General features: G+C 33.9%; 1 protein-coding gene across 4 annotated transcripts in view; it reads right to left on the minus strand.

Annotated features, from left to right (window-relative positions):
• Positions 1–14504, minus strand: part of spock3 (SPARC (osteonectin), cwcv and kazal like domains proteoglycan 3) — a 64852-nt gene that overhangs the window by 13751 nt on the left and 36597 nt on the right. For all 4 annotated transcript variants that reach the window (XM_051114867.1, XM_051114876.1, XM_051114859.1 and 1 more), the window contains 4 exons: positions 13796–13835; positions 7743–7851; positions 3261–3366; positions 2967–3066 (listed from right to left, as the gene is read on the minus strand). In XM_051114867.1, coding sequence (XP_050970824.1) covers positions 2967–3066; positions 3261–3366; positions 7743–7851; positions 13796–13835 — 355 coding nt within the window. The remainder of the gene's footprint in view (positions 1–2966; positions 3067–3260; positions 3367–7742; positions 7852–13795; positions 13836–14504) is intronic.

Consider the following 14504-nt stretch of genomic DNA (forward strand, 5'->3'; position numbering starts at 1 on the left):
GGTCACATGACGATATAAAACGATAGGTATTCCAGGCAAAACGTGTAGTTTTATAAATATATTTAAACTTCTTATTCTAACATAAAAGATTTTTAAAGTTGCATTTTGGGCCATTATGATAACTGGACAGGGGTGGGACTGCAGCTACAATTTACAATAGATCACCCTCGGAGTAATCTGTCAAAATGACGGACGACCTTCAGATTTTTCCGTCACTGATTTAAAAAAACAAAAAAAACAAAATATATATATATATATATATAATATATAAGATTTTTGCCAGTAGTCTCTTGATTACCAAGGATGATTGCCAAGGTTGCATTTCTTTTTTCAGCAAACTACTGTAAAAACATTACATGAAATATTATTGAAAACTGCTTTATTATTATATATTTTAAAATGTAATATATTCCTGTGTCACATGATCCTTCGGAAATTATTTTAAATGGTTATTTGGTGCTAAAGGAACTTATTATTATCAATAATAAAAAACATAGTTGTGTTACATAAGCATTTTTTTTTTAGGATTATTAAACACACTTCTAAAGAAATGGAACTTTTTTTGCAATATTATAAGTCTTTACCGTCACTTTTGATAAATGCAATGTTTCTTTGCTAAATAAAAACAATTTCATACTGACCTCAAACTTTGGAACGGTCATGTCTATATGAAGAGCTTTGATCTTGCCGATATTTGGCAGCTGGTAAGAACAATATTCATACTTCTCACCCCGTCAGAAATCTGTTGTGACTTCAGTTCCATGATCTTAAGTTTAGTTTGCGTTGCTTCGAGCTCTAAGGTGTCACTGACAATCTTTTGATGGTGAATGTAAGTGAATTTCCTCTACAGACCTGAAGCAGAGCAGCTGAAGACAGGCCTCTTATGTTCATTGGGATAATGATGAAAACAAACATTACCGCACTGTCTTTCTCACACGTACACGAATACACACTGACACAACCAATCTGGAACAGCAAACATTTAATAAGTTCCTAAGGGATTCAGTAGCTTTGAGATTCTACACAAAATAAGACTAGTCTGGTGTATTGAAATCTCTTTGCTGCTCTCGTTGCAGATGAAAACATGCCAGGTACCCACCCTAAAGAGTACGTATCCCTTCCCACAGCTACAGAGATGAAAGATTAGTTTCAGATATAGAATAATTTGTTGGTTCATCAAGTAATGACATAAGATATTCATCTTTTCCATTTATGAAGGCTTTAGGGAGAAAAAACACATTAGACACTAGATTGGCAAGACCTAAAACTTTTTTACAGAAAAAAAAATTGGATTTACAAGCTGATAACTAAACACCATTCCTTTAATTAAGAAAGCAGTATAGGTCAATGACAGTGTCTGGATCTATTAAAAAATTCAATTCATGCATAGAAGGACTTGAATACACCTCGTCTATGATGAGCATGTTTTTAATTTCAAAGTTAAAAAAAAATTTATAGGCAATTTCTGGGGGCATAAAGTGTAAAATGTAATAGTGTTAACTGTCCTAAAATGAAGTTGAAAAATTAAGCATAACTTTCCATTATTATTTCACAAAAAAAAAAAAGAAAGAAAACTTGTGCAGACTCACGGGTTTGGGCTCAGTAAGATTGTTTACTCTTATGCTCAAGGCTGCATTTATTTAATGAAAAACACAGTAAAACATTAATATTATGAAATATTATGATATTTTTTCTTAATACATTATAAAATGTAATTTATTCCTGTGATGGCAAAGCTGAATTTTCAGCTGCCATTACTCCTGTCTTCAGTGTCACATGATCAGAAATCATTTGCTGGTCAAGTAACATTTCTTACTATTATTCATTTTGAAAACAGCTATGCTGCCTAATATTTTTGTGTAAACTGCTTTTTATTTGAAAATAAACATTTTTCAGGTTTCTTTGATGAATAGAATGTTATGGAAGGCCGTTTCCACCACTGAAAAAAAAAACAAATGAAAATGTGACTATAAAATTGCATGATATAAAGTCGCAATTGCGAGTAACTCGCAATTCTAAAAAGTCAAGTCAGAAATGTGAAATATAAACTCACAATTTACTTACTTTTTGTCTCAGAATTATACGTTTATATCTTGCAATTGTGACTTTATAACAAGCAGTTTTAAGTTATTAAGTCAGAATTGTTAGATATAAACTATAGATATAAATAATTCTGAGAACATATTAGTCTTTTTTTCTCCCTTAAAACTGGACTATATAAGTTGCAGTTGCGAGTTATATCTCACCAAAAAACGTCAGAATTTCGAGGAAAAAAGTTGCGAGATAAAAACTTTTGCAAGATATAAACAAAAAAAGTCATAATTGCAAGTTTTTATCTCTTTTGTCTACGTTATAACTCACAATTGCGAGTTTATATCTCGCAATTCTGAGAAAAAAGTCAGAATAGTGAGATTGAAAAATCGCAGTAACCTTTTTATTCAGTGGTGGAAACGGGCTTCCATAGAATGTTCAACAGAACAGGGTTTATTTAAAATAAAAATCTTTTGTAAAATTATAAATGCCTTTTCTATCACTTTTGATAAATTTATTGCATCTTATTGGCCCCAAAGTAACAGCAGTATATATTTTATATTTTTGTGAAAAAAATAATGGAAAATGCGACTGGAAAAATGTCCTTTTTACTTGGTTATATCACCTGACATTTTTAGTGTCATTAAATTAAAACTCTTCTTAAAAACTGGCATAAATGTTTTTCTAAAACCATACAAAACCAACAAGAATATCAAGTACATTTCACATGTGTTTTAAAGTAGAATTTTAAAGCATTTTCATTTTCTTTATCGTGGTCACTGACCCATATGCTTAGCGCGTTCATACTGCATATTAAATGTTCAGTGTGTATACTCCATGCAGTATGCAGTGCACATCTTCCTTTCAAAACAAAGGCAGTGTTTGTGTCCTTATGGGTTTGATAGAAATGAACTACATCAATAATATGTGTGTACCTCTCTTCTCTGCTGGATTTCCTGAAGGGCAGGGACACTGTCCTGGACACTTCACAGAAATCTGCTTCCCAGAGATGCAAGCTTGATATTCTAGTTTACACTGCAACACACACACACACACACATAAAGATAAGATGAGATAAGTAAAGTACATTGTTGATTGAGGATTAATCTCTTGGTTGAATACCTCTGTAACACAGCTTTATGAAAAGCAATTCAGACAGTATACACGTATAGAAACACACACACACACACACAGTGGCAATGCTCACAATCAGGTAGCGTGCGCATTACCTTGGTGGAGTAAGTGTGTCCGTCTGTTCCACAAACAGGTGAAGGGTGCACAACTGGACATCTTTTGCATTTCAGCAGTGGTGAGTTTAAATTCATGTCCTTAAAACTGCACACAGAAAGAGAGATTGCTCTTTTAACACAAACAATAAAGAACCAAACAATATTGATCTGCAGAAATGCAACCTATTTTTACTTTTCCTCTTCCTGCCAACATCTGCTACACTGATTTTGTACTATTTTTGATTCAGTAGCTGTAATTTACATGGGAGATTCAGTGGCAACCCAATACAGTACCAAAAAGTAATTAATAATAATTTACCTAAAATCAATCGAAATTTATTTAATGGACCAACGGTATGCAACATTATTAACATGACAGACTGAATAAGGAAAAAGGCAATTTTGGTTTTAAAAATTCTCTCTGATGGTTTCACATAAACCACACTTTGGCTATTCTGGTCAACACAAATCATATTTATTCTCATTTTAAGTGAATATCTTCATATTTTATTTTATTTACAAAGTTTCATTCATGGGTTTTGAGGAGATGTTTGTTTTGAATTTGTTGGAGTATGAATCTTTGGGTTGACAGTAAATCAGTGTTATTCCATTCGCTTTTCTATTTGATTCCAAAGTGATATTTTCCAATCCAGAATTAAAGGTGACATAGCATGAAAATCAGACCATTTTCCATTTAAGTGCTATAATCGGTTCCCAAGTGCATGAAAATGACAACCCATTAACTTTGTTTTGGTAAGCCTTTCTCTGCAAGCATGTGAAAAAATGAGCCGCTCAGATTTCGCTCCCCTAAGAAGGGGATCTTATTATAATATTGCCGCCCCTTAATGTGCACGTTTCTACCCACGGCGTCACCATTTTTTTTTTTGCGATTTATTTCCCAGCTGTTTACCTTCACAGACATAAACCGACTGCGTTTTTATTACTTATGTGTGTTTTTAACACAAACTTGTTGACAGTTTAACTGCAATAAGACATGAAAGAGAAGTTTAGTTTAGTCACTCACATGCCGTGTGACAGCCGCTTTCTATGTGCGTGCTACTGATGTGTGCACTCTGAAAACCGTATATCAGAAGTTTAAACTAATATGGCTTTAAAACACATAATTTCGTGTGCGATAGACATGATAATCCAAACCACACTGATGTTTTTTGGCAGAGTATCTAAGGTATGAGCTGCAATACCACAGCTCATTTGCATTTAAAGAGACATGCACAAAAACAGAGTGTTTCTGCTTCCACTCAAATTAGGCATTTTTTAAAATGATATAAATGATATGTGGGGTATTTTGAGCTGAAATTTCACAGACACATTTTGGGGACACATGAGACTTATATTATATCTTGTAACCCTAAGCCTAACCAGACTAGACAAAATTTTCTGAATGTCACGTAATTAGTCAAAGTTTGAATGAATTAATCCAAAGTAGGTCATTACACTTAAATAAAACCGAAATACGGACTAGTATCTTTAGATATTACGCTGCAAAAATCCCATTTAAATGTGAATCCTGTATGTTCTGCACAGTGGCGATTTCTTTAAGACTGCAAGGGAAGCTCAGCTTCCCCTATAATGTCACAAAATTAATGGTCAAATTATGTACTATTGTATTAACATTTTATTGACTAAAAATGCGTTAGAAAACGTTCATCTCAAAGACGAGTTCGTTCAGAATCAGTTAGATATAGCAGGTCGGCTGACTTGATTTTCTTCTCATACATTCCCGTAGCGTCACAGTGCATTTCCCCGTTGAAGCCCAGCGTCCATTGACTTCAATGGGGCTGCTTTGAACGTTTTTTTTCAGTGCTTTGAAACTAGACGGTCATTGGATAAACGCTGCGATTATGTCCCGCCCACGGACGCTCAGCGTCTCTGGGGGTGAATGAGGAGCAAATGAGGAGTGGGCTGGCCTGGACTCCGAGCTTCTGCGTGATGATTGGAGGGTCTGTCGAAAGATTGCATCTCCTTTTGACTGACAGCGATTTTGTACTATAAGGAATCGCTGAAGCTATTCGCGCTCAGTCCCATCGTGGATTTCTCAAGTTCAGTCGAAATAAAACTGCTGCAACCTATTTCTTTATATTTGCTTGGCGAAATTGCTTGATTTTCATCATACATTTCACACAATTATACACCACATTCCTTGTTTCACTTTTACAGAGTTTAATATTTTTTTTAGATCGTTCATTCATTCATTCATGTTAATATTTAATGTAGTAATCAATATATATATATAGATTACTACATTAAATATTAACATGGAGGATGACTATAAATTAATATAAATATATATATATATATATATAGTAATCTTGAAAAATTTTAACATAACATAATGAAACCTTATATTTCTATTAAAATACTTTAGAAATAAATAAATAAATAAATCTCCATAATAACCTTATTTAAATTGCAAAATATTTATACTATATAGTAGCATCTGACTAAAAGAAAAAATACATCATATTTTGCATAATAAAACTAAAGCTTTACGATTGTTTGCATTGTGACTTATGACAATAAGGCACATTCTTGTGAATAAATAAATAGACAATTTTACGATGTAGGCCGAAAATGAGCTTCCCCCTATTTGACAGACCAGTAGCCGCCACTGGTTCTGCATGTCTCCGTTTTAGTGAATGGAGCAGAGGAGCGGTTTTGTTTACTACACACACTGAAGTGCTTGTGATGCTCGTGGTGATTTCAGCGTCTGTCGTCTCACTAAATGAGGACATAAATACATGAACAATATCTTGTGAATGTCACTTCATGAGCATTTGACTGTTCCATTTTAGGAAAACTAGCGTTATATCATATACATGTAAAGGTAGACACGACAACCTGTCAAAATAAAAGTCCGGTTTAACTTGAAGACATTGTGCCAGAAATATATTACTACTATTACTACTACTACTAAAATGAAACAAACATTATTTTTAGGGTATAATCACACAACATTTTTTCCATGTTTTAATTTTAATAGTAAATTCCCCTTTGTTTGCCATAAAAAAAGTTTGTTTAATTTTCAATAATTAAAAGAAAAATGAAATGAATGTTTTATGCCTTCATTTGATAACCAGAACATTTATTAAATACACAACACAGAATTTCTGAGGGAAAAAAATAATTGTAATTAATTAGACATGCTCTTTGATTAATAAAATTTAATTTAAACATTAAAAAAAAATTAAAACAGGAAAAAACGGAATCCAGAAAAATGTAAACGGAAAAAACGGAATTTGGAAAAAATAAAACAGAATTTGGGAAAAAATAAAATGGATTTCATAGGGCCCTACATTACATAAAGACTTTTTGATAAGGTTGATAAGCATTTTGTTTTATTGTTTAAATATACACATTTATATGATAAGCGACATCACAATATTTTTCCCTCATGTCTACAACCCTGTATAACATACTTGTGACTGCTTTTTGTAGCGTGCGAGCTGAGAATGTAATGTTGTTGTTGTTTTTTTTCCATACTTCTGTTATTTATACTTCTCTTTTTCCATACTTATTTTCTTGTTTGTGTTTCATTGGGCCATTTATAAAAAAAAACAAAAAAACATTGTATTATGCTATCACTCCAATTCACCAACTGATTAGTTTCATAACTACAATCATTGTTGACAACTGTAGCTTGCAAAATCCAGGTCAGTCTGTGCCTTATTTTCACCTCGGTCACAAACACACACACACACACTCTCTTTCTCTCTCTCTCAGAAGAACTCATTTCCCAGATTTGGCAGGCAAGTATGCCCAGTTAGTTCCAGTATAGGTTGACTGGGTAAGAACATAGAACAGTCCTTATTTCCTCTCAAAAATCTAGAATCAAACATGTGCAGGAAAATGTCGCATGTAAAATCAATTTTTACAAAATTCCAAAAATGTTAAAGCAAGCCCATAACTTATGAAACTCTTTACTTATTTACATAATCCAAAATCAATTACAATTACCTAAAATATTAAAACATTTCTTCTGGAAAACAAATAAAAACATAAAACATCTGCTGGTATCCACATATGTGTTTGTTTAGTTTGCAGTGGACTTGGCTTGGAAAAAAAGAAAATGGAATTATTACAAACTGAAAGCTGGACCAAATGTTATTGGCACTATAAATTTGATATTTGGTAGTGTAGCCACTGGACGGTTCCAAAGCCTCTTATGACATTCAGTGTTTTTGTTAACAGTTTACTCAAACTGCTGTTTTCAGACTTCTCTAGTGGTACTCAGTAGAAATTAATTCTGGATGCTCTGCTTTCCACTTAGTGTTTTGTTTTCAACCATTCCTGGGTGTTTTGTGAGGTGTTCTAGATCACTGACCCATGATGTTCGAGTGTTTGTAATGCGCAAATTTAAGGCAGCAAGTATGCCAATCATTTTGGCGACACCTGTACACTGTTTTTACTCATGTTTTAGTAATGAGAAGAAACTGTGAGTCACATAGAGTGGAGGAAGTTTACCTCATTCTACGTTGACTAACACAGGTGGGTGTTTGGTAATCTTCAGCCACACACACTTTACGGCGGCCACATTTTATCTTGAGGCACGGATCTTTGGCAGGGTCCAGAGCTGAAACACACATAAAAATAAACTTGTATAGCCCATGCATACAAACAATGAAAACCGATAAACATAGCAAATACTGAACATGTGAGTGTAATATTTATTTCACATGGTGGAAACTCAATAAGAATGGACACTTGTAGTGTTGTTAATTGCAGTTGTTTTCGGTGTTGTTTTAGCACCAGATTTACTGGAAATGAACTGTTTTGTGAATTAGACAAAATATATAAGACTAATCTAAATACTAATCTACAATGAACGTTGTTGCCCACTGTACGTGAAGCACAGTGGCGCACCGCGGCTACGACAACTCACATCAGACTCAGTACCGTGTTCAGTACCAAACAGGTGAGAATTCAAAAATTAAGTGGCATCGATGAGTTTGACAATACATGATCTTCCAGCATAGCATGACGACATTATGTACATTAAAAATAATTTTGGGATGAATATTATGTAATTTAATGGAAAACTTAAGTGAGTGGTGCAGACTGCTGCAATTCTCGTCCATTGTATGACCCCCTTGACAAATGGGTTATATAGTTACTCTCACTTTTGTTCATCTACAAAACCCAAATAAAAATGTTTTATGAAATCTGAGAGATTTCTGTCCTTTCATTGAAAGTCCTTTACACACAAAAAAAAAAATGCTTCAAAATGTTCAGAAAAAGATTAAATGATTAGTTCACTTCCAGAATAAAAATTTCCTGATCATTTACTCACCCCTCACTCGCATGTCATCCAAGATGTTCATGGTTTTCTTTCTTCAGTTGAAAAGAAATTAAGGTTTAAGAGTAAAACATTCTAGAATTTTTCTCCATATAGTGGACCTCAATGGGGATCAATGGGTTGAAGATCCAAATTGCAGGTTCAGTGCAGCATCAAATGGCTCTACACAATCCCAGCTGATGAAAAAGAGTCTTCTCTAGTGAAATCATTGGTTATTTTCTAAAAAAAAAAAATGAAAAATTATATACTTTTTAACCACAAATGCTTATCTTGCACTAGCTCTGTGATACACGTCCCTGATTCACACTTTACGTAATCACTTTGGAAAGGTCATGCGTGATTAGGTCTTTGTCTGTGTACTTCGGTTCAAAAAGGGAAGGTAGGGTGAAAAACTCCATCTCATTTTCTCCTCCAACTTCAAAATCATCCGACATTGTTGTTTCATTATTTTTTTGTAAAGGGCGTTTGACTTTCTTTGCACCGTCACTTTGTAAACACTGGGTCGGTATCTCCACCTACACCACGTGTCCTTTCCAACGTGACTACGTAATGCATGAAGTTGAGCTAGCGCAAAATGACTGATCGTTTCACTAGATAAGACCTGTGATCGTGTAGAGCCATTTGAAGCTGCATTAAATCTGCAGTTTGGACCTTCAACCTGTTGGCCACCATTGAAGTCCACTACATGGAGAAAAATACTGGACTTTTCCTTCAAAAACCTTGGATGACATGGGGGTAAATTATCAGGAAATTTTTATTCTGGAAATTAACTTATCGTTTAAGTCATAGGTCTTTTGAAGATAAACACTTTATATGACAAACAGATTGAATTTTTATTCACATATAAACACTGATCAACACATACATAGAGCACATCAAATATGGTAAACAGAAGCTCAAACATGCTTATTTATGGCACAAGAACCAATGAGGTTTGTACTCGTGTGTGATGCAAACACATTTCAGATTCGAATAAGGTTTGTTCTTGCATTTAAAGCAAGTATGGTTGAGCAGCTGTTTATCTTATCTGATGTGCTCTGCAGTATACATGAGCACTAATCAATGTTAAACCGCTCGTCTCATGTGGATTACTTTTACAATGTCTTTACTAACTTTTAGAAGTATCAAAGGTTTGTTGTGTGGACTTTCAGTTAAGGGCCAAGAAATCTCTTTAGATTTCCTTTAAAATGCCTTCATTTGTGTTTTGAAGACTATTAAAAGTCATATGGGTAATAACATGTTGATTTTTGTTTGAACTAGCCCTATAAGTGCTATTTCAGCTCATTTAGCACCTGGTTAAACTGGATTGCAGGTGGTTTTGCGCTAAAAACGGTTTAGTAAATTGTGACACTGGACCACAAAACCAGTTATAAGAGTCAATAAAGAAGCTTTCCATTGATGTATGGTTTGTTAGGATAGAACAACATTTGGCTGAGATACAACTATACGAAAATCTGTAATCTGAGGGTGCAAAAAAATCAAAATATTGAGAAAATCGCCTTTAAGGTTATCCAAATGAAGTTCTTAGCAATGCATATTACTAATCAAAAATTAAGTTTTGATATATTTACGGTAGGAAATTTACAAAATGTCTTCATGGTATGTGATGTTTACTTAATATCCTAATGATTTCTGGATAATTTTGAGTCATAATTTTGAGTATTTTTGGCTATTGCTGCAAATATACCCGTGCTAGTTAAGGTTTTGTGTTCCAGGGTCACAATTCATCCGCTGAATAGCAAATGTAAACTCCTTTACTAACCACTTAACTCCAAGAATTATCTCAGGTGCACATTTCAACAAAAATACATGAAAGACACATATACAACTGCAGACAAACATATGCTAAGTAATATTTGTGTGATCTGATTTGTGTGTGTGAATAAAGATTCTATTTCTGTTATATCCTGAAATAGGGCAGTGGCTAATGCTCTGTGACGAAAAGTAAGCGAGAAGGAAGAATAGAGAAGAAGAGAGAGAAAGAAAGGGTAACAGAGTCCTAATGCCATTAAGTGCTTTTGTAGTCCTAAGAGGCTCACAGACATGCAAAGAGGAAGAAAGACAATATCTTACAAACATACTCATCCTTTACCTTCTCCTTGTCAAAGTACAAACACACACACAACAGCCACACTTCGAATGCTCTCTGACCTCACATGGTAAGAGCCTTAGTCAAATCCTGCACAGGCTTTAGAGCTTATCCAATCCCAATCTCCTCAGCACCCTCTGAGTCCATTGTCCGTGTGTGTGTGTGCGTCTATGACAGAATTTGTGATTGATTTGTGCATCATCATGTTTGAGTGTGATCAGAATCTGTTTCATACTGCTCTGCTTGCTCTTTTTGACTCACTCAATGCTCTATCAATAGTGATTTGCATAAATATCAAACTCGTGATGAATATTCAACGTGCTTCTAATGACTTTCGAATATGCATAATCTCATAAGATTTACTGCACACTGAGAGCTTGATGTGATAGAGAGTCTTAAAAAGCAGTTTTCTCATTTTCTCAGACGGATGTAGCGTGATGATACGGGTATTAGGCCACAGCATGTGACTGTGAATTAGCACAACAGCTGAGTTCTCATATATGCCTGATTAACATCCACTCAACACTGATAACCGACAAGATGCTATGGCTCAAAGGAGCAGAGATTCAAATCTTTCCATTTCCACTGACCTCAATAAAATGAATAGCCTGTAACAAAAACATTTTTATCATTAAGGCAAATCTGCTGCTATTTCTATTACTAACAAAATTGGTAAAGTTAATCCTTGGTAAAGTTGCTAATGTTGGCAAATTACTGTACTGCCTATAAGCATAAATCCCATACATTAAGTATACAGTACCACAACACCACCGAATTCTTTGTTCTGATTGGCTGACAGACTTTTCAGGATCTTGATTAACTTTCTAGAACTAACTATGATGTACTTATCATATTAGTGCAGTCACATTTACCATTGCTTGGTGAAATCTTGCAGACGAATTCCATTAATTTAAAAGGAATTTGTGCAAGTGGGAGTTTTGTGTGAAAAAGTTAAAAAAAAGGAGAAAAAGCAGATTTTGTTCATGTTCAAGTTGATCATGTGAATTTGCCACTCTGACCAATAGAAAAGCAGCTACCAGTGCTTCATATATCGCTGGAAAGAGCAGAACTTTAACAGAACTTTATTTGTACTGTCATTTTCAATCAGTTTAATGCTAAATAAAAGTATTTATTTCTAAAAACAACAAAAAACGACAGTATGTCAACGTTTTTAGTGCCACGTAAAAAAAAAAAAAAAAAAATATATATATATATATATATATATATATTAGTTATACATTTAAAAGTTAAAGTCGGAATATTTTGAGAAAAATAGTCAAAATTATGAAGTCAAATAAAGTCAAAATGTTTCGAGAATAAAGTCGAAATTATACGAATTAAATCGCAGCAATTTAAGTTTTTGAGAGTATAGCCTATATTGCACATGCAAATTGCTCGGATCAGGAGCATCGGGAGAAGTTGCCAGGCCACTGGAATTGATTTGAATGTAGCATAGAATATGCAGTCTTCGACTGCATTCATTATTTGTAGTGCGCCAGCCACCCAGTAATAGCAATAAGCTTTGTACTTTTGATAACTTTTGATAAAGTCTCAGTTTTTTAAATCTTTAAGTTTTATAGTGAAACACAATGTGTTTTACAATAATGTGTTTTTTATGCTCTTTCATGTGGCGTGACAGATTGCTGTATTGCTCCATTACAATGAGACCTTCATTTCATTTAATTCTACTGTTTTCTTTGTGAAAATTCCACTACCTACGCCGCAAAAACATCTGTGGCGTCCAGCTTTTTATTCCTCATATGTATTTAATTCAAAAACAACAATAAAACATTTTAAAGGTTGAATTGGGCTCCAACTTATTAACATAAGTTATATTGTTGTCTTTTCTAAAGCTATATAACATTGACTATTCACAAGCTGTTTCATGGTATAATACAGTAAATGATTGGAAATATTTAACATCTTCAAATCCATTCATTATTTGTAGCATGCCAGCCATCCAGTAATCGCAATAATTTAGTGCTTTGTTGCTTTTAATATAACACAGCTCCGCTTTCAAATTCTATAAGTTTTATCACAAAATATAAATTATAACTCAGTGCCTTAGAAGTATAAGGTTCTATCTGCATTCTAAGCACTTTTGAGAAATTAAGCTTCAAAGTTTTTGCATTACATAGACTTCTGTAGATAACATTTTTGTTTTCTAAAAAAAAAAAGGCCCAAAATGTACACAGCTTACAAAAGAAACACCACATAACGTAAATAAGCTGTCACCAAATAAGAATATGTAAATAACTCAATTTTGACAAAAATGTCAGATAGAACCTTACCGTTCTAAGGTGACGAAATGTGTTTTCCATGTTTATTTCAAGTTATAACACAATATAAATGTGAAGAAACATCAGAAGGCATGAAAAAAACAGAATAGCCTAATTTATTGAAACAAACGTCTCATTGTAATTGAAAAGATGTTTGATTCACATGCTGCTTAATGAGGCGAATACAGCAATCTGTCGTGCCACATTAAATAGTGTGAAAAACACATTATTGTAAGATATTTTTCGTATTTCACTATAAAACTTTAATCTCGTAATCCTACATTTTTAAAAGTTTTTTTTTTATCATGTCTCTCAAGTATAGTAAATGTATCTTGTATTAAGGATTTATGTATTTTTATTGTTCAAAGACTTTTTTTACAGTATGGCTGAAAGCTGTGGGTATATGCAGGTCATCACAAAATTCTCTCCACACACACACACACACACAGAGAGAGGGAGAGAGAGAGAGAGAGAGAGAACCTTACTCTAATAACTGCTTAGAAACAGCCAAGGGTTTGGGTGAGGCTTTCAAACTAGCAATGGCGTCTTGGGCATAATCAGTGATGTTAGAAAAAAGTTGTGCACGCAAGAGCGTTTTAAGAACAAAAACTTAAAAATAATGTCTTTTATTTAAAATAATTATTAATGAACACTGATTCTCAATTGGTTAAACAAATAACCCCGCCTCAAACTCACGCCATTGGTTAAGCAGTTGTTGCTGAGTCTGGCTGGTCAGGAGAAAGAATTTGACTAAAAAACGAAAAAGTAGTTGTAAAAAAATTGCTTTAAAGATTTCCAACTTTGCACACATGAAAAACACAATGATTTTCTTATCCTTGGCTGACAGCCCTACCTTGATCGAATGGTTTTCCTGGGCTCCATGTTCCTGGTTCCTAAAACAGAAAACAGAAATTGATAAACAGAAGAATTAAGCAACAATCTTCATTTCCTTTTCTCTGAGCTTCTGTTTGTTACGGTACATAAAGTAATCAGTTTTGCAGTTCGAACTATGTATTTTTATCCTGCCTTCTCTGTACTTATGCATTCTTACAAGCAATTACACTCAATGCAGACTGCATTATTATATTATCATGCAACTACAACAGTATTAAACACAACAAATAATGTAAACTTGGAAGAATTTTCCGTCAAACAATCAGGCAGATTAGAAAAAATCTGTTCCAGTGGAAAAACAAATGCACAATCATACAAACCTCCACCTCCTGATTGTAGAGGAAGCATTGTGGAGAAAACAAATAAACATTAGACAGAACATTAAACCCACATCACTTCAATAATACAACACAAAATGGACCACAACAAGATATTCCATAAACAAAGAAGTAATAATGAAATGCACATGTATGGATTGGCATTGTGCCTGTTTATACTGGGCTATTTGTTGCCTGTCACATTTAATGATTGGTCTTCACTTGTCTTCATGCTTAATTAATTAAGACAGTTAATATGTCAGTTTCCATCAAAGGTCCATCGAAGACTGATAGCACCATATGGTGGCACACAGAGATATGGATGTGATATGGCAGCAGTCGGGTCCTCTT

The sequence above is a fragment of the Labeo rohita genome, chromosome 1, assembly GCF_022985175.1.
Source record: "Labeo rohita strain BAU-BD-2019 chromosome 1, IGBB_LRoh.1.0, whole genome shotgun sequence".
NCBI lineage: Eukaryota > Metazoa > Chordata > Actinopteri > Cypriniformes > Cyprinidae > Labeo > Labeo rohita.